We start from the raw sequence: 26,524 nt of genomic DNA, 5'->3' as shown, positions 1-26,524 counted from the left end.
CATCCTCTCTACCATCCATTTCCAAGGTAAAGGTGTTGTCAGAAAAACTTCTCGTTATACCTAACACCTAACTAATCACTACTACTAACTGTCTTATATCGACATCTCACTATCTGATTGCAAGATTCTAGTCATAGAACTAAAGATAGAGAGCTAGGTGTGTTTTAATTTCTACAGTTTGCTGATTTACGCAAAAAATAAATAAAAATGTAGGTAAATTTCGCATTATGGCGCTCATCTATCTCAGCCGTTATCAATTCCACGCTTATACGCACCTGTAACATTAATTTTGTTCCATTTAATAAATTATCCGAAATTATCCGAATTATTCGAATATTCGAATAATAAAAATTGTATTATCCGAATTATTCGAATATTAAAAATCCGTCGGATAATGCAAACTCTAGTTCTGACCATGATCAGAAAATCCACTGCACCAAATATCACTGTTCTAGACGCAAGTGCATGCTGTTCTTATAAAAATACCAAAGTAACTACAACCGTGCCGTTCAGATTTGAGGAGTTCGGTTGTGACCATCATCAGCAGTTCCACTGCACCAAATGTCACTCACTGTTCTGGACGTAAGTGCATGCTGTTCCTATAAAAATACCAAAGTCACTATAAGCGTGCCGTTCAGATTTCAGGAGTTCGATTCTGACCATCATCAGCAGTCCCATTGCACCAAATGTCACTGTTCTGGACGAAAGTGCATGCTATTCTTATAAAAATACCAAAGTCACTATAAGTGTGCCGATCAGATTTGAGTTCGGTTCAAACCATCATCAGCAGTTCCACTGCACCAAATGTCACTGTTCTGGACGAAAGTGCATGCTGTTCTTATAAAAATACCAAAGTAACTACAAGCGTGCCATTTAGATTTGAGGAGTTCGGTTCTAACCATCATCAGCAGTTCCACTGCACCAAATGTCACTATTCTGGACGTAAGTGCATGCTGTTCTTATAAAAATACCAAAGTAACTACAAGCGTGCCGTTTAAATTTGAGGAGTTCGGTTCTGACCATCATCAGCAGTTCCACTGCACCAAATGTCACTATTCTGGACGTAAGTGCATGCTGTTCTTATAAAAATACCAAAGTAACTACAAGCGTGCCGTTTAGATTTGAGGAGTTCGGTTCTGACCATCATCAGCAGTTCCACTGCACCAAATGTCACTATTCTGGACGTAAGTGCATGCTGTTCCTATAAAAATACCAAAAGTCACTATAAGCGTGCCGTTCAGATTTGAGGAGTTCGGTTGTGACCATCATCAGCAGTTCCACTGCACCAAATGTCACTGTTCTGGACGTAAGTGCATGCTTTTCTTACAAAAATACCAAAGTCACTATAAGCGTGCCGTTCAGATTTGAGGAGTTCGACTCTGACGAAAGTGCATGCTATTTTTATAAAAATACCAAAGTCACTATAAGTGTGCCGTTCAGATTTGAGTTCGGTTCAAACCATCATCAGCAGTTCCACTGCACCAAATGTCACTGTTCTGGACGAAAGTGCATGCTGTTCTTATAAAAATACCAAAGTAACTACAAGCGTGCCGTTTAGATTTGAGGAGTTCGGTTCTAACCATCATCAGCAGTTCCACTGCACCAAATGTCACTATTCTGGACGTAAGTGCATGCTGTTCTTATAAAAATACCAAAGTAACTACAAGCGTGCCGTTTAGATTTGAGGAGTTCGGTTCTGACCATCATCAGCAGTTCCACTGCACCAAATGTCACTATTCTGGACGTAAGTGCATGCTGTTCTTATAAAAATACCAAAGTCACTATGAGTGTGCCGTTCAGATTTGAGGAGTTCTGTTCTGACCATCATCAGCAGTTCCACTGCACCAAATGTCACTGTTCTGGACGTAAGTGCATGCTGTTCTTATAAAAATACCAAAGTCACTATGAGTGTGCCGTTCAGATTTGAGGAGTTCTGTTCTGACCATCATCAGCAGTTCCACTGCACCAAATGTCACTGTTCTGGACGTAAGTGCATGATGTTCTTACAAAAATACCAAAGTCACTATAAGCGTGCCGTTCAGATTTGAGGAGTTCGGTTCTGACCATCATCAGCAGTCCCATTGCACCAAATGTCACTGTTCTGGACGAAAGTGCATGCTGTTCTTATAAAAATACCAAAGTCACTTTAAGTGTGCAGTTCAGATTTGAGTTCGGTTCAAACCATCATCAGCAGTTCCACTGCACCAAATGTCACTGTTCTGGACGTAAGTGCATGCTGTTCTTATAAAAATACCAAAGTCACTTTAAGTGTGCAGTTCAGATTTGAGTTCGGTTCAAACCATCATCAGCAGTTCCACTGCACCAAATGTCACTGTTCTGGACGAAAGTGCATGCTGTTCTTATAAAAATACCAAAGTCACTATGAGTGTGCCGTTCAGATTTGAGGAGTTCTGTTCTGACCATCATCAGCAGTTCCACTGCACCAAATGTCACTGTTCTGGACGTAAGTGCATGCTGTTCTTATAAAAATACCAAAGTCACTTTAAGTGTGCAGTTCAGATTTGAGTTCGGTTCTGACCATCATCAGCAGTTCCACTGCACCAAATGTCACTATTCTGGACGTAAGTGCATGCTGTTCTTATAAAAATACCAAAGTCACTATGAGTGTGCCGTTCAGATTTGAGGAGTTCTGTTCTGACCATCATCAGCAGTTCCACTGCACCAAATGTCACTGTTCTGGACGTAAGTGCATGCTGTTCTTATAAAAATACCAAAGTCACTATGAGTGTGCCGTTCAGATTTGAGGAGTTCTGTTCTGACCATCATCAGCAGTTCCACTGCACCAAATGTCACTGTTCTGGACGTAAGTGCATGATGTTCTTACAAAAATACCAAAGTCACTATAAGCGTGCCGTTCAGATTTGAGGAGTTCGGTTCTGACCATCATCAGCAGTCCCATTGCACCAAATGTCACTGTTCTGGACGAAAGTGCATGCTGTTCTTATAAAAATACCAAAGTCACTTTAAGTGTGCAGTTCAGATTTGAGTTCGGTTCAAACCATCATCAGCAGTTCCACTGCACCAAATGTCACTGTTCTGGACGTAAGTGCATGCTGTTCTTATAAAAATACCAAAGTCACTTTAAGTGTGCAGTTCAGATTTGAGTTCGGTTCAAACCATCATCAGCAGTTCCACTGCACCAAATGTCACTGTTCTGGACGAAAGTGCATGCTGTTCTTATAAAAATACCAAAGTCACTATAAGTGCACTGCTTTACCTGTATTAGTGAGACAAATAAGACCTCTATAACTGAGATAAGCTTTTTCGACTGCACAGTCACATTTACCTCTACTAGTGAGACAGAGTGTATTTTTATATAGTCTCAGTAATAGAGGTATCTATTAATGAGACTATATTTGAAAAATTACATTCACTTCATTGTTTGTTTAGAATGGTATAGGAATTTACCTCTGTATTTGAGACACAGTCAATCCATGACCTTTGTAACTTTTTACTTTTTAAATTAATTGTTTGTCATTAATTGTACATATAGACCGTCAACCAAATCTTGTCACTAGAAAAAGGCGGCAAATTTGAAAAATCGCGGGCTAGCAACACTAATAGTTTTGAAAATCGGTGGAAGTTAGCGTGTCATTTGTATCGTATCTGTGGAAATCTCCAACCTACCAAAAAGAGAAATGACTAGCACATATCCGTCCCTTTTTAATACATTATCTATTTCGTAAGGAAGGAGGGAGCCCCTTGAAAAAAAAATATCTGTGGCTGTTCGACGTACATTGCTGGTTTTTGTTCGTTTCATAGGGATACCATACTTTAGTTTGATGTACATTGCTACTGCCAAAATTTGGTTGACAGGCTATATATGTAGGTATAAAGAGGTAAGGTAACTTATGATCGAAAGTTTATTTTATATGCCGGTGTATGAAGCATTTTGTCCAGCACTGTAGTCATTGTGAATTGATGTGTAAGGGTCTCCCCAAACCTATCGACGCGAAATATTCTCTAGCCGACCAAAAATCGCTCGTTAGTTCATCTTCATAGAGGCTTTCGCGACATCGATTTTTAGTCGGTGAAAGCCATGAAATCGGCTTTGCCAATAGGTTTGAGGAAACCCTATCCAATAAATAAACCCTTTGTAATTTGACGATCCATTCCAGGAGATTTATTAGAAATGGTATGGAATTGTAATTATTTACCTACTTTTAAGAACTATGCACAGTGAGCTGCAGAAGTGGATGGCGAATTTATAATATTTCCATGCAATTTTGCAGGTCACTGTACGATTTAACACATACAACATAGCGTAGGTACTATACTTGACGATCATAATATGAATTCCTTAAACGATCGTAGATTGTCATGCAAATTTTATTTTAGTTTCCGTATAAAACATAATGTAGTATTGCTTATGAATAAATAATTTACAGTCTAATTATCATAGGAGGTAGGGCTGGTAGGGCATAGCGAGTGATATTCCGCTTTGTGTGTTAGGGCACAGCACAGCGGATATCGTCTCGCTCGAATCTAGAGCAGAGCCCAACTGGGGTAGTACCTCCGCCTTACAGAAGTCCGCAGCCAAATAGCACTAGACCCTACTCATAGTGCCTGCCGGTGAGTAAGGCTGCCAGAGCTCAACGAGGGTGCGGTGTGCTGGATGACGGGAGGACTTACGGAACTAACTTGTTCCGTCTATTGTCCTTTGAGTCGTCGGCAACCCGAACCCTCCTTGGAACTTATACACTCCTTTTTGCTGTGTACCTACTTAACACAGCAAAAGGGAATGTACAAGTTTTTAATGGGGTGGCAACGCGCATGTGACAAGAATGTACTTGAGTTGCAGGCGTCCATAGGTTATGATGACCGCTTTCCATCAGGCGGACCGTACGCTTGTTTGCCACCGACGTAGTATAAAAAAAATTGTATTATGAAATAAATGAATCTTGTCTAAATGTGCCTAAGATGTTAAAAAAAACCGGCCAAGAGCGTGTCGGGCCACGCTCAGTGTAGGGTTCCGTAGTTTTCCGTATTTTTCTCAAAAACTAATGAACCTATCAAGTTCAAAACAATTTTCCTAGAAAGTCTTTATAATGTTCTACTTTAGTGATTTTTTTCATATTTTTCTTATGGTTCAAAAGTTAGAGGGGGGGGACGCACTTTTTTTCCTTTAGGAGCGATTATTTCCGAAAATAGTAATATTTTTAAAAAACGATCTTAGTAAACTCTTATTCATTTTTAAATACCTATCCAACGATATATCACACGTTGGGGTTGGAATAAAAAAAAATAACAGCCCCCACTTTACGTGTAGGGGGGGGGGGGGTACCCTAATAAAACATTTTTTTCCATTTTTTATTTTTGCACTTTGTTGGCGTGATTGATATACATATTAGTACCAAATTTCTGCTTTCTAGTGCTAATGGTTACTGAGATTATCCGCGGACGGACGGATGGACGGACGGACGGACGGACGGACGGACAGACGGACGGACAGACGGACATGGCGAAACTATAAGGGTTCCTAGTTGACTACGGAACCCTAAAAACGGCCAAGTGCGAGTTGTACTCGCGTTGCAAGGGTTCCGTACACTACAAGAAGGGCTTCCCCCTTCGAGTCCCAAGCATCTATATGTACCTATTTACTTATATTTTACTGACATCATATGATGTCGCTGGGACTCGAATGGTTAAAAAATTATTTAAAAACATATTTTTGAAACTTAGTATCTCGCTCACGCTCTTTCATTTGATATGTAACACAATAGGTACGTATACTTCAAAAAACTTCAGTTTTTAATTTTCACTTTTAAATTACATGTCCATCTTTGGCTCACAGGTTAACATACCTGTGCCAAAATTTCAAGTTGATCGGTTGAGTAGTTTTGGAGAAAATTAGCTGTTACAGACGGACAGACAGACGCACGAGTGATCCTATAAGGGTTCCGTTTTTCCTTTATGAGGTACGGAACCCTAAAAACTGAGTTATTGAATTATGGAATAGTTTCTTATTAGATATTCACGTAATCATTTGTGTACCTACACAAACACTGAAACTAAACATTGTATCCGTTTGAAATTATGAAATTTCCAGAATTAAGTGTACTATAATTATTTGAATTAGAAGAAACGTAACTTATTGCTGGATATAACTTTCCTCAGATGTTAATTTAATATTATAGTTCAACTTAAAACATCGAAGTGCTGGGCGTCCTAGCCATGTGATTCAAATTTAAAAACATGGTTCTTCAGCACTCGCTCGCTTGATAAAATGTTAAAAATAACACCGGTACCTGCCCCTAATGTATCACGTCTAATGACTCGAGACAGGAAGTGCTTCGGGTTTCATGCTCAACCATTTAAGTATTTGCTTACCAACTTAATCTTTTTTTTATGAAGCTGTAGGTACCTGAATTTTCCACCCATAACGCCAACCTATCTTCTTCGTTAACCGGGAATCGGAACACTAAAATTTCTCCGGATAGATTTTTGCAGTTCACGTATGCACATGTACACGGCATTTTTACAATTTATGTCAAGTTGAAAACCAGAATGACAATTATTGTCACTGTGTCAAATTGAACAAAACTTATTTAATCTATGAAATCTGTCGACAACCCAAGTCCAGCGCCATCTGATGTGACATTTTAACAATAATTAGTTGGCTATAAAGCTATCGCAACTTAATGAATGCTTGTGAATTCCAAAACTGTCAAAGCAGCAGAAACTCAAAATGATTTGAGGCAAAAGGACGTAACTCCATGAAAAAGAACTGCTAGAGTCATCTAGCGACAGCCAAGCAATTCACGTAGTCCGTTACACAATTGACTTAGACCGTAGCGCTCTAGAAGACTATATTCTCTTTGGTATTATATATACTTATATGTATGTAATTTTATGTATTAGTATTAATATCACGTATATGTGTATGTTTATTCCTCTGTATTATTTTTGTTGCATGCATTGTGTCCTTAAAAGTAGGTACCTAATTATAGTTCTTTTGTTTTTGTAATTTTGCACCGCCTACAACTTCTCTGCTTTGCCTAAAGGTTGACTGGTAGAGAATGCCTTATGGCATTAAGTTCGCCTATTGTACATTGTGTTTCTTTGTTCAATAAAGATTAAATAAATAAATAAATAAATAGTTACTCATGAAATAACTCTATAGAAACGGATTATATCGCGTATACTGAATTTACAATTCATCCCGACATTCCCAAAGTTTCGAACACTTTACAGCATTCGTGGTCAACGGGTCACCCGTTGCACGCGAAATTCATTATACGCGATATAATCCGTTTCCATAGTTTTATTTCATAAAATCTCTTTATTTTCAGAGATGGCCTGGTCACTCCATCCCAAGTGACAACCCGTAACCTGTCTCTAGCAGTCGCTGACTGCTTCTGGCGAATGGTCAGAGCCTCTGTGGAGCAGCAGGCTGATGCTTTCAAGGCCATGAGATTCAACCTTGAAACGGAGTGGAAGAATACTTTCCCTAGGTAAGGTCTTAAGATAGATAATTTGTTTCCTAGGTAAGGTTTAGGAAGGCTCCATTCCCTATCCCAAGTGACAACCCGCAACCTGTCTCTAGAGCGACTGCTTCTGGAGGATGATCAGAGCTTCTGTCGAACAGCAGGCTGATGCTTTCAAGGCCATGAGATTTAACCTTGAGACGGAGTGGAAGAATACTTTCCCTGGGTAAGGTCTTAAGATAGATAATATGTTTCCTAGGTAAGGTTTAGGAAGGCTCCATTCCCTATCCCAAGGACAACCCGTAACCTGTCTAGCAGTCGCTGACTGCTTCTGAAAGATGGTCAGAGCTTCAGTCGAACAGCAGGCTGATGCTTTCAAGGCCATGAGGTTCAACCTTTAGGAACAGCAGGTTGCTTTGGAGGCTATGATTATGGTTAAGAGTCGATTATGGCAAAGAAGACGAATTTCGAGAGCCGTTCAACTACCATGTAAATAATATCGATATTAAAGAGAATATTTCATTAACAATGTAACGAATCCGTCAAGATTTTTCTTAAAAAATAACTATCTGAGTCTAATGCTTTGTAAAGCTTTTTCGTCAAAATGTCCAAGTGGTAATTCTTTCATCTTCAATCATCCAATAATGTTCAAATTACTACCTCAGTCTTCAAATATGTTAAAAAAGTCTTCTCTTCCAGGCAACGCGAGCTCGATCGCGACGAGCTCTTCGAGCGCGCTCGCGCCGAACTCCTCGACCAGTCGGCCGAATTATCCGCTATACCGGCCGCCGCCTGGGAGAAGAGGCTCAACAGCGCCCTCTGGACCACTGCGTCTGGCAAGGTGTTCAATGGGATATACCTGCCTAGTGCTGCGACTGCTCAAGAAGATGTTGGTAAGACAATTTTCTTTTAAAATCGATTTTACCGCTCGGTGAAGCCATTATGTTCGGGTCGCATTGAAGTGAAGTTCCTTTTTGTAACGAAGGAAAATCTTTCAATCTGACTATCAGTGTACTATCTAACTATACCTATATACCTGCCTAGTGCTGCGACTGCTCAAGAAGATGTTGGTGGTGTTGGTAAGACCATTTTTATTTCCTTTAAAATCGATTTTACCGCTCGGTGAAGCCATTATGTTCGGGTCACATTGAAAACGATGCATGCCCTTCGGTCTACTTAATGCACCACGAGTGACGTTCCTATTTGTAACGAAAGACAAACATTTTTCAATCTATGAGTATACTGGCTGTTGCTTGGGAGAAGAGGCTCAACAGCGCCCTCTGGACCACTGCTTCTGGCAAGGTGTTCAATGAGATATACCTGCCTAGTGCTGCGACTGCACAAGAAGTTGTTGGTAAGACCATTTTCTTTTAAACTCGATTTTACCGCTCTGTGAAGCCATTATGTTCGGGTCGCATTGAAAATGGTGGTATGTCCGTCGGTCTACTTAATGCACCATGAGTGACGTTCCTATTTGTAACGAAAGACAAAAATCTTTCAATCTAACTATGAGTATACTGGCTGTTGCCTGGGAGAAGAGGCTCAACAGCGCCCTCTGGACCACTGCTTCTGGCAAGGTGTTTAATAAGATATATCTGCCTAGTGCTGCCACTGCACAAGAAGATGTTGGTAAGAAAATATTTTTCTTTTAAAATTGATTTTACCGCTCTGTGAAGCCATTATGTTCGGGTCGCATTGAAAATGGTGGTATGTCCGTCGGTCTACTTAATGCACCACAAGTGACGTTCCTATTTGTAACGAAGGACAAAAATCGTTCAATCTAACTATGAGTATACTGGCTGTTGCCTGGGAGAAGAGGCTCAACAGCGCCCTCTGGACCACTGCTTCTGGCAAGGTGTTTAATAGGATATATCTGCCTGTCGTGCTGCGGTACGGTTAATGAAATAAATAGTTCAAACAATTACCATTTCAATGGTCTTTTAACAGAGTTTTAGGTAGGTTTTTTATCTAGGGACGTGTGGATAGATCAGTGGTTAGATTGGGAAGAGAAAGATCAGGCAGCGCTCCTCGCTTTTAAAGGGACGCGAAGGGGAAACTGTGGCGCTGTTGTCTTTGTTCTGATTGGTGGAGAAGGCCGTGGCGCGGGCCGCCGCTCATTGGCTAGTTACGGCCCAGCCACGACATTGGTCTAAGCGCGACAGCGGTGAGCGGCAGCCATACGTGCGAATGAATAGTCCCATCGCTGTGTCTCGCTCCAATGTATGGCCGCCGCTCACCGCTGTCGCGCTTAGACCAATGTCGTGGCTGAGCTGTTAGGGCTGCATTACGTTGGATGTCCCGGGTAGTGTTGGCATTCGTTAACACCCTTCGTCTAGTATCCATAACTCAAAGCGCTTGATATTCTAGCCCTGCGCTCCTGCCTACTACGAGTTAGTAGTGCTCATCGTGAACAGAGCAAGAAGCAAGATAACTCGAAAGAGAGAAACGACGTGAAAGAAAGAGATGACAGTCGAGATCGTGAGTCCTGTCCCTTTCCTTATCCTTTCTCAGTGGTATTAAGACACTTGTCCCATTGAAAACGAGTCTGTTCGTTTCTATAGCCGATAGCTCGTCACTTACTCGGTTTTGGTAGGACGAGTGCCTATAGTTGCTGTGTCGTTCAATTATTCACTTAGTTGTCTTTAATTAATATTCAATAACAAAAATATACATATCTAAAACACTAACGAAACATTTTGCACAAATAATGCATCTTTCTATTTTATTTTAATATTTTTTCGCACTTTTCGTCCTTAGCTGCCCTCTTTTAGTGACATCGCGCTCTCACTTACTCCCATACGATTAGACAGTGTACGCTAGCGTCAAGGCCATTGGGTGCTGTCAGCGTCTTAATAGGTACTGCATTGTACAACGAGGGGCGGACATTGAACATTGCTAACGGGAGTAAGTTCTCAAGTTAAAAACTCAAGTTTGCAATGTGCTTACTCCCCGAGTGTGTTGAAGTGCATAAATGATTTTTTCATGGCTTTGAAACTTGATCAATTTTATGTGCCCTTTTTAGGCACACGTGTAAGTTTATGTATGTATGGCATACCATTGTAGAATAGTGACTATAAAAGCTCAGCCACACATGCGCGTTTTGACAGCGCAGCGTTAGCAGAGCGCAATGATGGCGGTGCGCCGGACGGAGCAGAATGCGTGCTCATTCTGCTCGCAAATCACATGACAACTTTTAACCCTTATATTCATAAACTTACATTAAAATTATCAAGCCGATAAAGTTCGTTTGTCCCTTTTTATCACACGAAAACGTCGGAAAGGGACAAACGAACTTTATCGGCTTGATACCTTTAGAGTACGTTTATGAATTTTTGAATGAAATTTAATCCATATTCAGACAAGTCTGCTCACAACGCGCACTGTGTTATGTGCTTATGTGTGACCGCGCGAGCGTACTCAAAGCGGATAGCCGGCGCAGGCGTTGTCGACGAGCAGATTCCGCGCGCATTCCGCTCTGCTGACGCAGCGCTATCAAAACGCTCTATGTTTGGCCGAGGCTTAATACCCAATACCTACTACCCATCCTCTCCTTTCCTAGAGCGACTGGCGTCGAAACACATGAAGAAGCACGCTAGCGACGCATCCATCGGCGGGTTTTGGACGGATCCGTACGATATAGACGCCAGTGAGACTACGCTTCTACATTCTGTTCCTAGCGTAGTTTCGAGTTTTTTTTTTACTTCAGCCCTTTTTCTGTAGATCGTCTTTTGTTTTAATCAACACGTTTAATAGCGTACGTAAGGATTACCGCAGACAACGGTAAAGAATCGCGTAGTTAACAATCATTAGAAGTAGATCCATCTTGGTGGTCCAACAGAATATCGAGTATTGACTTTGTATAGAACAAAAATATAGTTTTGTTTCATAACATTTTCAACCAACTCATTTAGTATTCTTAATTTCTATCGATCTTAATTGTTATTTGTTTCGAGTTAGCGAATTATTAATTACCTGTTTAAAATTAAGGCTACATACGTAAATATGTTGTTGTCTGTCTCCATGTTTAAACCAAAGATAAAATTTATATAGGAGTTACAATCTTCATACTTAAAATCGTACTGCGATTTTTTAGCTCCACCTATTAAATACTTTCATAACTACACTGATGGTGCCTAAAAATTTATTTTTCTAAATGCGCAAAAAGCCTATGCGCCATCTAGTTTTAAGCCTAAAAGGCCCATACATTTCAGGGGTACGCTTTTTTGTATGAGCTTTGTCTATCCCGGCACAGTATAATAAAGAGTACTAACGTACAGTATGGCCACTCCCGCTCTCCGCTGAAAGTGCCGCCCAGCCCCTCTCGGTTACCTCACAGTTACCGCCTGTCAAAAACGCGACCAGTCGGTCTGTCATATCTCACTCATACAAGCTTGGAACGCGTTCAGGTACACAAGCTTAGAATGTGTGCTAGGAACGCGCCTCTTTCATATATTTTGATCGCCAGTGTATGAGCTTTGTCTATCCCGGTATTGCATCGTCCTTGGTTTAAACATTTGTTTTGTATCCACTGTATCTTTTGCTGAGGTGTGCCAATAAAGAGTATTCTATTCAATGTCGCCACTTCACCTCCCCCTTTCATTCCGTGATGGGTATCTCAGAAATGTACTGTGGGATATGGGGTCGACTGTGGTAAGGATCGAAAGCTTCACATATCAGAAGTGCACATAATAGAAAAGATAGGTCGCGCTGCAATCGCAGGTACATAAGGGTTTGACAATCTCTTAGCCTTCTCGGTAGTAAACCCGCCTACGGAACAAGAGGTCCCGGGTTCAAATCCTGATGAGAGTGTTTTTTTATTTTTTCTACAAATATTTTTTCTTCTAATATCCATACAGCAACCTGTCACTGCTGTGTGAAATATCACAATTTCGTAACCCCTTATAAGAATGGGACTGAAACTTGAGCCGTTCCCTATGCTCTACCTCATCATTGGCCATGACATCTTAGCAGATGATTGTTGTAGTGATTTTATTATGTGATGCCGGTACATCATCTTTGGTGGCTTAGTAGTCCGATGGCAGCCACATTTTGCCAAATCTGTCACAGGTGAAACGCGAGTCAAGAGGAGGAGTTCTGGAACGGAGCCTTTTCTGCTTAAGGTTGTCGAGCCAGGCTTTGTCGTCACCCCGTCGGATAAGTCACGGCGCCATTCAGGTCTCATGCTAACGCGTGTCTCCCAACTGTCTAGGTTTATACTAAAAGATTGCATATCCCGTTTACAGGAATCTTTGAACCTACCTAACCTTTTGAGATTACAGACGTGAGTTTATGTATGTGTGTGTAGTCAGCAATTTGTAATTTTTCGTTTCTTCCTCAGACAAATTCAACACGTCAGTGGACATTAAGTTGCGAGAATGGGCGGAGGCGGAGCTACCCATACAGTCCATCCAAGCTGGCTTGGACGCTCTGAGGGACGAGTTTGAAGAGGTTATGGCTAAGGGGGGCGAGGGGGACCCAGTGTTCGACGCACTCAGAAAGGTACCGTACTTAACATTTATTTTATTATTTTACTTGCTTCAGTCTATGCACTGTGATCACACCTTTTACTTTGACAGTAACTCTCTATAATACTCGATCCTCTTTGATATTAATGATTGTCCTATATTTTGTAGGAAGCTGTAGAGCAAGCGCTGATGAGACATCGGTGGGAGGACCGGGCTCAAGATGTAAGTATATGTTTCTAATTTTGCTTATGTTGTTCGATGATATAGCTAGTCCTGAGGCGTCAAGAAACTTAATAAATTGAAATATATATCATACTGTACATACACGAAATAATAAACGACAAGGCCCACTAGCGGCCGAGCCGGGAATCGAACCCGGGTCTTCAGCTTACGCGGCTAACGTCATTACCACTATACCACCCGCCCGCCCAAATAAAAGTATTCAATAAAATAATTTGATTTGTTCCCTAGTTGTGTTAATTTAATAATTTAATCACTTCAATACTTGATAAATTCGCTCGATAGGTTGGGCAGCTAAATCTAAATACTTGTCTGCTCTTTTTTAGGGTTCCGTAGTCAACTAGGAACCCTTATAGTTTCGCCATGTCTGTCTGTCCGTCCGTCCGTCCGCGGATAATCTCAGTAACCGTTAGCACTAGAAAGATGAAATTTGGTACCAATATGTATATCAGTCATGCCGACAAAGTGCAAAAATAAAAAATTGAAAAAAATGTTTTATTAGGGTACCCCCCGTACATGTAAAGTGGGGGCTGATTTTTTTTTTTCATTCCAACCCCATCGTGTGATATATTGTTGGATAGGTATTTAAAAATGAATAACGGTTCACTAAAATCGTTTTTGATAATATTTTTATTTTCGGAAATTATCGCTCCTAAAGGAAAAAAAAGTGTGTCCCCCCCCCCTCTAACTTTTGAACTATATGTTTAAAAAATATGAAAAAAATCACACAAGTAGAACTTTATAAAGACTTTCTAGGAAAAGTGTTTTGAACTTGATAGGTTCAGTAGTTTTTGAGAAAAATACGGAAAACTACGGAACCCTACACTGAGCGTGGCCCGACATGCTCTTGGCCGGTTTTTATGTTTCTATACTACTCCTTGATAAATTCTAAGTCAGTCCTCCTTGTTAGTTTTATTTAATTATTTATCGTTTTGATTACAGGTACTAAGAGTTCTCCAACTGAACGCCCTTCAAGACCGTTGTGTGGGTACTCGAAGCGACTGGGACAATGCCGTAGCTCTGATGGAGCAAGCCCTGAGGGACCAACTCCAAGCTACTGAGAAAGAACTTACTGCGCTCACAGGTAAATGTAGTACACAATATTATAGATGCAATAAAACCTTTTAAAAGCAAATGTAGTGGAAAAAAAAATTTTTTTTCGAAGTGACACTTCTAATGCCAACTCGAATTTTGAAAAAATGCTAGACTGTTTCCAGGAATATGCCAATTGTTGAAGTGATGCTCTTGAACTTGTCTTTATTTCATGAGTTTATGTTTGTTTTTCAATAATTTCAAAAATATATTTAAAATTTCTATTCTTTATTTCCTGCTACCCTAAGGTTGTCTGGTAGAGATTGCTTAAAGCGATAACCGCCTGTAGCAACCTATATCTTTAGTGTAATTTTGTTATATGTAAATCTGTTATCTTTGTGGTGCAATAAAGAATATTTACTTTATTTAATCAATTAGCAATGTAAAATATTTGAAACAGCAAAAAGATGGAAGTAACTAAACGCAAAAACGTGACAGACACTTGACAGAATATTTTTAAGGTTATGTTGCGAAGTTTCACTTCTTCCGGAGGGGCACTATTGTATTGTAGAACGGGCGATTTTCCGCAACTCGACGTCTTGCGCCTATTTTGCGTGATATGACGGGTTGGCTAGTCCTGCCATCCCAACTCCTCGAGAAATCGAGAGTACCAGACCCTTGATGTTGAGTAGGACCTTGGGGAGGTCTCTCGGAGATCCGAGATATTTTGCCCTGTATGCCACCCCGCTGCACTCCAGCACCACGTGACCAGCTGTTTCCTCTGTCTTCTCCTCCTCCTAGGGGCACTATTTTTTTTTAATGAATATTTCTTCCTCAGGCCCCGGCTTCAAAGAACGCTGGCTTTACTGGCAGAGCACTAACGACGAGCAGAACCGGCGGGCGGAGGTTCGAGCGGAACTAGAACGGCTGGGATCAGCCCGACCTAACCTCGCTTACGATGAACTGGTGGCCGTGAGAGATAACTTGAGAAGAAAGGGCGTTGAAGTGGATAACGAATATATTAGGGAGACTTGGAAGCCTGTGTATCTCAAGTAAGTGACTAAATACAATCGAGAAATATCTAAAAACTAGCTTTTTCCAGCGGCTTCGCTCGCGTTAGAAAGAGACGAAAAGTAGCCTACGTCACTCCATCCCTTCAACTATCTCCATTTAAAAAATCACGTCAATACGTCTCTTCGTTTTGCCGTGAAAGACGGACAATCGACACACACCTTTCCCATTTATAATATGAGTATGGATAGGTACACAAAAAAGCGAAATTTACTCGATTTACTGGAAAGTAGCGCTAGTGCGATTTAGTTCGGTCTGTGGCGCCATCTATTGGTGAAGTTGGGAATTAAAACAGCATATAGTGTCTTTTAAATAAGTGAAATAGATCGTGTATTGTATTAAGTTCGATTAGAACTAGAACGGCTAGGATCGGCTGGACCTAACCTGGCTTACGACGAACTGGTCGCCGTGAGAGATAACTTGAGAAGAAAGGGCGTCGAAGTAGATAACGACTATATTATAGACTTGGAAGCCTGTGTATCTCAAGTAAGTGACAAAACAGAAACACATTCAAATAATCCCCCGAAATACACATATAACTACTTAAATTTCACTTTTTACTAGAAAGTAGCGGTAGCGCGATTTAGTCCCGCCTGTGGCGCCATCTATTGGTGAAGTTGGGAACTAAAACAAATTACAAAAATACGTGGAGATCTCTTAAATTACTAGAAAGTAACGATAGCGCGATTTAGATAGTTTAGTACCGTCATCTGTGGACGAATGTTGAAACTAATTTCTAGTTAAAAACGTGGAGTATTTTATTTAAAAAAACCTGATCGCCCATTTATTTGAAGTTAGTTGAAATAAGTATTCCTAATTTCTACTTGTTTCAAACCATTTCTTTTGACGTCCGCCTATGTCAGCCGGCAAATATTTGACGACTGGCCTAGCGCGTAGTGCAGTGACCCTGCCTGCTAATCCGATCCTGGGTTCGAATCCCGGTAAGGGCATTTATTTGTGTGATGAGCGCAGATATTTTGTTCCTGAGTCATAGATGTTTTCTATGTATATAAGTATTTGTATATTGTATATATCGTTGTCTGAGTACCCGCAACACAAGCCTTCTTGAGCTTACCGTGGGCCTCAGTCAATCTGGGTAAGAATGTCCTATAATATTTATTTATTTATTTATTTAACTAAACCAAATTAAAAAATACACGGAGAAGCTAAATTTTCTCAAATTACTAGAAAGTAACGTTAGCGTGATTTAGATAGCTTAGTACCGCCATCTGTGGACGAATGTTGAAACTAATTTCTAGTTAAAAACGTAGAGTTAGAAAAATTTGATCGCCCATTTATTTGAAGTATTCCTTAGTCCTACTAGTTTCAAATCATTTCTTTCCACGCCCGCCTTTATGAGCCTTCAAATATCTGTTTCCTGGCCTGTGTCAACTCATAATACATTTGTTCCAGAAATTTCCTGCAACGCGCGCAGACGAGAGCTCGAGATTGTAAGAAGAGCTTCTACTTATACAGTCAACAGAACGGCAATGGCGTAAGTTGGAAATTTTATTTTATTTATTCCCTTTTACGCTAGGAGATATCATTCAAGATGTGCATTGATTTTTGGGATTGCTAGCCTCTTACAGCTAAACGACCTCGCTTGCTCTCTTCCGTCTACTTCACCAAAGAGGATCGAGTATTATAGAGAGTTACTGTCGAAGTAAAATGTGTAATCACAGTGCATATACTGCCATCTCTTGACACAGGCTTAGAACTTTAGAACCTCAGTTTTGACAATTTGGCCCATATTCTTAGCTTGATATGTGTTAAAATGTCAAATATTAATATTAGCGCCATCTAGCTGAGCGTACCCCAAATTAAGGTATAATGCCAGCTAGGCCACCGTACCTTTTTCAGTATGGTACTGAGGTACGTTTTTTTCTTAAACTTTATCTGTCTATACGGAGTTATATATGTCTTTGACTTCACAAACTATCGCTTGCTTTACATTTGGGCATTTTCAGAATTTGGGACCCCCCAATTAGCGTAAGGCTGTTTTCACATTATCCGATCCGATATCGGATGTCGGAAGGATTTCAATGGAAAAAATAAGATGGCGCCTGTAATGTATGGGATATCGGTCCGACATCCGATATCGGATCGGATAATGTGAAAACGCACTAAGTCGCTAACAAAAATTAACTCACTGTCAGTTTTGTGACGATAATTAAGAATGAAATTTCATTAAAAATATAGTTTTTGTGTTAATTACATAAAATTAAGCGATAATCTATATTCAGAATGTGAAAAAAGTAAATTTTTAGACATATTTCATGCTTAATCGTCGTCACAAAACTGACAGCGGCTTAATTTTGGTTAACAACTTGGTCCGTTTTCACATTACGCTACTACGCCGCGGTCCCGGGTTCGAATCCCGGTAAGGGCATTCATTTGTGTGATGAGCACAGATATTTGTTCCTGAGTCATGGATGTCTTCTCTGTATATAAGTATTTATATATTATTATATATCGTTGTCTGAGTACCCATAACACAAGCCTTCTTGAGCTTACCGTGGGCCTCAGTCAATCTGTGTAAGAATGTCCTGTAATATTTATTTATTATTTATTTATTTATTTATTATCCGATCCAATATCGGATGTCCGAAGGATTTCAATGGAAAAAATCCAAGATGGCGCCTGTAATGTATGGGATATCAGTGAGACATCCGATATCGGATCGGATAATGTGAAAACGCACTTACGCTAAGTGGGGGGTCCCAAATTCTAAAAATGCTCATTTACAGCATTTGATGTGTTTGACATTTGCATTAGAAGTCAACTGTTGCTTTTAACATTAATTTACTCGACAATGTTTGCTATGCGAGCACAAATAATAAATAGAAAACGCCTTAAACATCTTTGTATATTGTAAAATATACTTATTATTTATAAGTCGCTTGTCATTTCATGCTCATTTCGTTTTAGCTGCAAAGGACCAATGGAGTGAGTATTTCATGTCATTATACCAAGAATCTTATATACATACTGGATGTTGCACGCCGAACATTACTTTGAAGCCAGAAAATTTGACCTTGAATTACGTCACGCCGGTCTTGCATCTCTTTCTTTAGGGTGTCCATGATTAAGCATACATTAGGGATATCATATCCCGCGGAATTTGACGTATTACGTTTATACGACTGATTGATTTTGTAATTTATTAAATTCAAATCCGATCAACCGTTTTATCACGAACGTGAACATCCATCCTCACAAACTCAAGTAAAAGGTAAAAAATTACTAATTTGTCCATAATTTGTCAGTCGTCAATAAGGTCCATTAGTTCATTTCTATGCCACTCTGCAGTTACTCGACCTTACTGATGTCCGGCAAAAGGTTACCTTTTCCTAAGAACGCCACAAATACGATACAGTTTTTACCAGTGGTAAACTAGGTACTGGTTTTTTTCCCCACCTCCAAACCTAGGGGTGGTAACACTGGTAACCACTGGGAAATAGTTATGTTATACAAGGGGGCAAAGTTGTATTTTAACGGTGAGTGTGGAATGGAAATACGAGCTAGCGAATGGATTCTAGGGTTGAACCGTTCAAGAATAGAATCCTGAGCGTGGCGAGTGTTGCAACATGAGGCTTATACAACTTATCGTTTACCAAAGAGGATCGAGTATTATAGAAAATTACTGTCAAAGTAAAATGTGTAATCACAGTGCATAGACTGCCGACATCTCTCGACTCGACACAGGATTAAAACCTTTGAACCTCCGTTTTGACAATATTCTCACCTTACCGCTAGGCCACCAGCGCTTTTCTCATATCCAAAACTACTATTGCAGAAAGAATGCTGCGAAGTCGTGATGTTCTGGCGCGTGCAGCAAACTCTTCGCACCACCGCCAACGCGCTGCGACAACAACTAGGCAACCGAGAGGCGGCCAGGTTAGACCGAGAATTAAGAGAAGTTCTCGACGAGGTATGTATTACATCACTTTATATTACACGTAGTAAATTATAAGTAAATCATATTGGAGTAAGTTGCTGAGAGACTTTTGAATAGAGATCAGGGTCTCGATCCACCAATGGAGTAGTACTTTATACTATGCGGTTTATAGCAATGACTTTATGTCCTGTCACGGTCGCTATGTAACTTAAGTCAAAAATATTAATTACCGTTTTTAAAAGCCAGAAAAAATGTCGAAAAATTGTATGCGATTTAACAGCAGCCTATAATGGCGCCACCTGGTGTGAACAAATACTAGTCTACTACATCGTATGATAATAAAATAACACTATTTTATAAATTACTAGCTTTTGCCCGCGGCTTCGCTCACGTTAGAAAGAGACAAAAAGTAGCCTATGTCACTTTCCATCTCTTCAAGTATCTGAATTTAAAAAATCACGACAATTCGTCGCTCCGTTTTGCCGTGAAAGACGGACAAACAAACAGACACGCACACTTTCCCATTTATAATATTAGTATGGATTAATATGGACTAGCTTTTGCTCGCGGCTTCGCTCGCGCTAAATTCGAAAACTGCGGAGTGCTCCATAAAAACTTCCACCTTCCATTTTAGAGAAGTGGGGGGTTAGAACGAGACAAAAAGTAGCCTATGTCATTTTCCATCCCTTCAACTATCTCCAACTAAAAAATCACGACAATTCGTCGTTCCGTTTTGCAGTGAAAGACTGACAAACAAACAGACACACACACTTTCACATTTATAATAATAAGTAATATGGGTTGTTTACAGATGGCAGCAGATCCTGAACTCAAGAAGAAACTACTCTCCGGCAGAAGAGTAGAGTTAGCAGAAGAATTAAGTAAGTAACTATTATAATTTTATAAAACAAATGATAAATTTACAAAAATTTACATTCCAAACTAAACCTAAAAATGATTGCTACAAATGAATACAACACATGAATACAAATGGCCTAGAGGCCTCAAAGATATATATTCAGCCTCAAAGATAGATCTTTGAGGCTAAGTGCGGAAATCGGAGCCCATAACCATAACCATACAACACATTTATAGAAACAAACTACTGCCGTTCGCAAAGATGCCCATGATGCATGAATAATTATTATACTCTTAAACAAATCATGCTATGAAGATTCCTTTACTGATTTTCTTTAACTTGAATCCTTTTTTTTTCAGAACGCGTCCGGCAAGTTCAAGAACGGCTAGAAGAGTTCATAGAGGCTCTCAACAAGGAGAAATAGATGTAATATAATGTATATTGTGGTCACACCAGCGCTGCGTTTAGTAGACGGACATAATATATGTGGGAATAGACGTGCAAACTCGAAGATGTTAAACTAAAATAGATCTTTAGATATATCGGTCTTCGTTTACGCTCAAAAGGTTTCATACAAACTACCTGGGACATTTTGGGAAACCTAGTGGATCTTGCTCAGCATCATAGACTCTATCAGCCTACCAATTTTTATCAAAATCAAAGACGTGATCCAAATTTACAAACTTTTCGGGAATTGCTCACAAACCTTCTGGGCGAGTGAGCTCCATTGTAGGCCACGTCTTCGCCTCGGCTAGTCTGTGGCTATGAGTAAACCCATTAATAATGAAAAAAATCCAATCAATCAATTTATTATATAAAAGAGTTGAACTTAAAAAGTGGCAACATCTTACTTAGTGTCGTCCCTTTCAAATAGGAATACGGGATGAAATTGCGATGTTGCCACTTTTTAACTTTTACTCTTTTTTTTGCCAGATGTTGATTTTAAAAGTGCATTTTTAAAATTTAGCGTTTCATATATTCCTGTCTGGTTTGAGCATATGGTACCATTTTTGACACAAGGGTTATTTGACTTGTGTCAAAATACAAGTGAATGTCCTTCCCATACTCGCTACAAAATTAATCTTAAGCTTGAAAACAACATAATTTTGAAAGACCTTTTCACGGCATAACAATTATGACTTTGCACGTCTATTATGTTGTCTGTGGTAGAAGCATTATGGTTGTATTGTAAAGTCACTAATATAAAAGGGACTGAACCGGTAAATATCATGTTGATTGTATATTTTTACCATTTTAATGATCTATGTCACAGTAAGGGCCAGTTGCACCAACCACATTTGACAGACACATCATCGTCACGCATCAGACGTCTATGGAACTTCCCGTACAGTAAAATTTAACGAACGCTTTAACGATGACAGATGGTTTGATACAACCGGCCCTTAGTATCATTCATTTTAAATATCATATTTGAAAAAGCGTATATTTTTAATATAACCGGTAAAGGTCCCTTAACTTAAGATTAAGAGACTAAAATATCTCCTTCGTTGTTGATTATCCGTATATACAATTAAATTTATCTCACAAAGAGGTAAAACTAGTACAGTCACTTTTAAAAATATCTATACGAACCGAGTTTAACAAGAACCTTATTACGGATGTAGTGTGAAAAGCTTTTTCTTCGTATTTTACCGGAAACGTTCGTATTTGTCATGCTAGTTCAGACAGTGTCAGTGGCAGATAAACCGTTAGCGGTTTTCGCTCGCTGTTCAAATGTAAAAAAAAAAAAAGTATATAAGTGTTTTTAGATAAATAAATTAAAAAAAAAAAACACATCTTGTACTAAGACTGACTGAAATAGCATGACACGTCTGTATGTTTCTGTAACAATACGAACGAAATTCTTTACGCACCACATCTGTAAGTATCGCTATTGCAAATTCGATTGTATTTTTTTTGCGGTAGGCTCTGAATCTGAATACTAATATAATGAAATGAAAAATAGTGACAGTACATATTTTAGGCCCATACAAGTATTTATTTGCATTTTGAGCTATTTGCTTCTGATTCATTTCACTAAAACAAAACTATCTCATAATGTCATGACACGTAAGTCCTAATTTATGTAATACTCTTTTGTGATTATACCTTTTCAATGAAGTGAGAATGAGAAAAATGCTGATATTACACACTATAATGTGTTGGTTGTAAGCTAAAGGTTTACGCCATAAATGTGGTACCGTTTCCGTGAAAACCTGACAATATTAACGTCTAAGGACTTCAATGGGGTTACTTATAAGGGGCATTTGAACCTGAATGATTATGTTCCCTAGTTATTATGTTGCTACATATGTTGTATCATTTCTTTATTTATATAACTGCTTGTTCTAAGTTATCTCTTAATAAAATGTTACACTGATATTTTGTTTTTTGATTTCATAAAAAACTTGGATTTCCTGGTTTTAAACATTCAGTACCTATCAAACACATTTTCATAAATATTACGTTCTTAAGAGGCACACTGAACTTTGCACTGAACACAACTTCAGTAGCAGAAAGGCGAAACTCAGAACTCCAATCATATAAAAATGTCAAGTTTGTGCCAAAAAAATTCCAACTTTTTACTGACAGGGCTGTTGAGCCAGACTATAATAATATATTATATTTTGCTATAATAGCAAAAAAATGTTTTTTTTTTCAAACATTCCGACAAAATAGTGTGTAAAGCCTTTTTAGCAAAAATTAAAAAAAAAGTTAAACGTCAAATCAAACAGTTACGTCACTGTCAAACTGCGTAGTTAGGTTATGTTGTTAGCGTCTTATTTTTTGCAGTAAACAATTTAAATAATCCACAATTACTTTAAATCGCCACTATGACGGCGCTAAAACAAGGCATATTACATTCATTACTACAGAAGGAAGGTTTGTGCTGCCTGTGTTTTGGCGCTATTGGGTCTGATCATGTTTATTTGGAGGATGAAGCGATGGTGAATGATTCTGGCAACGTAAAGATTTCTGAAGTGCTGAATAATATACTAGGAAACGATGTAAATATCCTTATTAAGTTACAGCCGATCATTGTGGCATAGAATGCCTTGGTAACATTAAAAGGTTTTAAATAAAATTAACTTTAACTGGTGGTGTCTCTGTTCAATGATTAGGTGTTAAATGTTCAAAGAGAATACACTTTTGTAAAATGTGATAATTTATGTTACCTAAGTACATATATGACTAGAAATCGCATATGTTTTGTAACTATTGAAATCCTCTTATATACAAGTAATGAGCAAATTCTTTTTCAGGTGATGGATAACTTACCTTTCCAAACAGTATGTGATGATTGTGTTGTATCGGCCATACAAAGCTACACATTTATTAAACAATGCAAAGAAAACACAGATAATCTACAACAAGCCATTGAAAATCTAGACATTTCTTTACAAAAATTAACCAGTCAGGAAACATGCAAGGCGGTATTTCTTTCTTTAGACTCAAGTCTTGCCGCTCACGTTTACTACGATTACAAAAAGCCAGTTACCTCGATCCCTAAAGCTTTGGCCAGATTTAAATATGTTTCCTCTGATGTATGCAATGGTAAATATTACATAGAAAGATCTGAGAAAAAACAATTTAATACCTGGATAGCTCCGAATGTTAGTGACGATGACGATTTTGATAAAGACTGGTGCATATCGCCAGAAAAAAGGAATAAAACTAAAAGGGGTCATAGAGGTAAAGAATATTTATCTGACAGGGTCATACTTCGTCAAAATAGTACAAATAAGAAACTAATATGCAACGGTTGTGAAAAGCCATTTGAAAATATCACTATGCTGCGAATGCATTACATGAGAGTTCATGCGGTCAAGAAAATTAAGTGTCCAAAATGTGATCGTAAGTTTGCCACTAGCAAGCTGCTAGAATACCATCTAAGTCTGTCCCATGCGAATGCTGTCTGTTTCGAATGCGGGAAAACCTTTACTAATATAGCAAGCTTGAAGAAACATGAAGACTCCCATAACATATCATCTAAGTATGTCTGTCAGAACTGTCACCGAGTGTACAAAACATTACGGACCATGAAAGAACACATTTACAACGGAGTTTGCGAGCGAGGAGGCAGAACAGGAAAATTCAGTATAGGAAAGTTTATTTGCGATATTTGTGATAATCGCTTTGCTACAAAGAACGCGGTACGGTCCCATTTGATCACTCTTCACGGGTTTGGAAGTGACGATGCTGTACACACTTGTACATGGTGTAATAAAAGATTTGAGGCGTTAAGCAGTCTAAAAGGCCATATAGTTAAGCATACTAGAGAGCGGAGATTCCAATGTGATCTCTGCAATGAGAAGTTTGTGACACATCCAGCGTTGGTAAACCATACTCGTTTACACACTGGCGAACGACCGTATTCTTGTGAGTACTGTGATGAAAGCTTCATCTCAGCTTCGAGACGGATGGAACATACGAGAAGGAAACACTTGGAACCATCGCTTCCTTGCAGACTCTGTCCTATGATATTTAAATCTGGTGCGGGTAAACGGAAACATGAGCGAAGGCATTTCAATCCGACTAGCAAGCTTTATGTGCCAAAGGCTCTCAGGCCGGTAGGTATTAAAGAACCGAAAGAGCCTACCCCATCTAATACGAAAAGGAGGGTCGTGATAAGGATGAACGTGGAAAATTAATAAAAACTGACTGCTGGGACGTGGTTAGGATCAAAGATTAAGATCCTTTCAACTTAACATGGTTCGAACTATATACAATACAATACAATACTCTTTATTGCACACCTTGATAAAATACAACAATACAAAACAAGGAAGAAACACGAACAAAGGTAAACAACAGGCGGTCTTATCGCTAAAGAGCGATTTCTTCCAGACAACCTTAAGGTAGCGGAAATTGATAAATTTACATAATGTCAGTAGGTGTCAGCAAATTCGAAGAAATAAACTTATCGCACAATATAGGCAAAAAAAATTAAATATTATACATAAACATACATATATAAAGATAAATAACTAAATGCATAAATATATAAATAAATACACATATAACAGTACCAGGTTATTTAGAAGGAGTAGTCAGACAAAAATATTACGGAAGAGATAAAAAATGGAGTTTAAGTAGTCTCTTGAAAGAGTTAGGAGACTGAGCACGTCTTATGTCATGAGGTAGGGAATTCCAAAGTCGCACAGCTTGAAAAGTAAAAGAATGATTATAGAATTTTGAAGTAGAGGAGGGGACAGAAAGAATTAAATTCTGGGCGCACCTTGTAGAACAGAGATAACTAAAACGATTTTTAAGATAGCGGGGAGTAGCAGAGTTAAATAGGATAGAATAAAGAAGAGACAAAATGTGAAAGTTACGGCGAAGACGGATAGGGAGCCACTTGAGCTGCAAACGGAAGTGAGATACATGGTCATATTTGCGTAACCCAAATATAAACCGAATGCAGACGTTTTGGATACGCTCAAGCTTACTAAGTTGCTCCTCAGTGAGATCGAGATAGGCCACATCAGCGTAATCCAAAATGGGAAGGAGAAGTGATTGTGCGAGGGCAATTTTGGTAGGAATGGGGAGGAAGTTACGTAGTCTCCTAAGAGAACCAGCTGCCGCAAGTACCTTCCTGCTGACTTCGCTCACCTGAGGTCCCCAGGATAACGTACTGTCAATGATGATGCCAAGGTTCTTTACTTGTTGCGAATACGGAATCAAAACGGCATCAAAATAAATAGGGGGAACATTGGCAAAGTCTAATCGGGGAAGTAGTTTAGGGCTCCCAATAACAATAGCTTGGGTCTTTGCAGGGTTGACTTTAAGGCCAAAACTACGACTCCAACTCGAGATGGTCTCTAAGTCGCCATTTATCGTACAGATCATAGATGGAAGATCTCCTATAACGCCCTGTGAGTAAATCTGAAGATCGTCGGCATAGAGGTGATATTGCGAAGAAAGCTTTGAAGTTATGGAGTTAATAAAAATGGAAAATAACAATGGAGACAACACGCCACCCTGCGGAACGCCAGACGACGTGCTGCACCATGATGAGAGAACATCATCCACCTTAATACGCTGCCGACGACCAAATAAGTAACTACGAAACCATCCAATTACCGCAGGAGAAATATTAAGGGAACGCAGTATTCCAAGTAGAACGTCAAAATCAACGGTATTAAATGCGTTACTAAAGTCCAACAGAGTTAATACCGTCAACTTTTGGTCGTTCATACCTGCCCGAATGTCGTCAGTGATCTTTACGAGAGCAGTAGCCGTACTATGACCAGGACGGAAACCAGACTGGAGGGGTTGAGAAGATTGTATTTGTTCAGGTACGATGTGAGCTGTTGGTGTACAAGGCGTTCAAGAACTTTGGATAGGAAAGGAAGAATCGAGATAGGGCGGTAATCTGAAAAGGAAGATGGATTAGATTTTTTAGGTATGGGAACGATACAAGCATCTTTCCAAAGTGAAGGAAAGGAACTAGTGGAAATAGAAGAATTTAGAATAGTGGAAATGACGGGAATAAGCAGGTCAAGAAGGG

General features: G+C 39.3%; 2 protein-coding genes across 7 annotated transcripts in view; both read left to right on the top strand.

Annotated features, from left to right (window-relative positions):
* Nucleotides 1-22,395, top strand: part of LOC125237035 (dynamin-like 120 kDa protein, mitochondrial) — a 57,082-nt gene extending 34,687 nt beyond the window's left edge. For 2 of the 5 annotated variants that reach the window (XM_048143964.1, XM_048143963.1), the window contains exons 13-24: nucleotides 7,314-7,475; nucleotides 8,148-8,341; nucleotides 9,816-9,926; nucleotides 11,008-11,094; nucleotides 12,787-12,947; nucleotides 13,082-13,135; nucleotides 14,096-14,237; nucleotides 15,024-15,237; nucleotides 16,670-16,751; nucleotides 19,053-19,187; nucleotides 19,966-20,035; nucleotides 20,373-22,395. In XM_048143964.1, coding sequence (XP_047999921.1) covers nucleotides 7,314-7,475; nucleotides 8,148-8,341; nucleotides 9,816-9,926; nucleotides 11,008-11,094; nucleotides 12,787-12,947; nucleotides 13,082-13,135; nucleotides 14,096-14,237; nucleotides 15,024-15,237; nucleotides 16,670-16,751; nucleotides 19,053-19,187; nucleotides 19,966-20,035; nucleotides 20,373-20,437 — 1,477 coding nt within the window. In that variant the 3' untranslated portion in view covers nucleotides 20,438-22,395. The remainder of the gene's footprint in view (nucleotides 1-7,313; nucleotides 7,476-8,147; nucleotides 8,342-9,815; nucleotides 9,927-11,007; nucleotides 11,095-12,786; nucleotides 12,948-13,081; nucleotides 13,136-14,095; nucleotides 14,238-15,023; nucleotides 15,238-16,669; nucleotides 16,752-19,052; nucleotides 19,188-19,965; nucleotides 20,036-20,372) is intronic. The other 3 variants (XM_048143967.1, XM_048143966.1, XM_048143965.1) reach the window with 2 other exon arrangements.
* Nucleotides 22,396-22,774: 379 nt separating this feature from the next.
* LOC125237126 (zinc finger protein 879-like) lies at nucleotides 22,775-24,823 on the top strand. Of its 2 annotated transcripts, none has more exons than XM_048144101.1 (2): nucleotides 22,775-22,896; nucleotides 23,277-24,823. In XM_048144101.1, the coding sequence occupies exon 2, from the start codon at nucleotides 23,280-23,282 to the stop codon at nucleotides 24,663-24,665; it is 1,386 nt and encodes a 461-aa protein (XP_048000058.1). In that variant the 5' UTR covers nucleotides 22,775-22,896; nucleotides 23,277-23,279; the 3' UTR covers nucleotides 24,666-24,823. The 2 variants fall into 2 exon arrangements, with proteins under 2 accessions (XP_048000058.1, XP_048000057.1); XM_048144100.1 differs by having other exon boundaries at nucleotides 22,775-23,021.
* Nucleotides 24,824-26,524: the final 1,701 nt, after the last annotated feature.

The sequence above is a fragment of the Leguminivora glycinivorella genome, chromosome 20 (assembly GCF_023078275.1).
Source record: "Leguminivora glycinivorella isolate SPB_JAAS2020 chromosome 20, LegGlyc_1.1, whole genome shotgun sequence".
In the NCBI taxonomy this organism is placed as follows: Eukaryota; Metazoa; Arthropoda; class Insecta; order Lepidoptera; family Tortricidae; genus Leguminivora; species Leguminivora glycinivorella.
Note: the sequence above shows the minus strand (reverse complement) of the source record. Positions and strands in the feature narration are given on the sequence as shown.

Bases quoted from the DNA above. Each gene is read 5' to 3' on its own strand.
- LOC125237126 (XM_048144100.1), top strand. From the start codon at position 22,848: ATGACGGCGCTAAAACAAGGCATATTACATTCATTACTACAGAAGGAA. The intron at 23,022-23,276 runs GTAAATATCCTT...ATTCTTTTTCAG, and splicing joins ATAATATACTAGGAAACGAT to GTGATGGATAACTTACCTTT.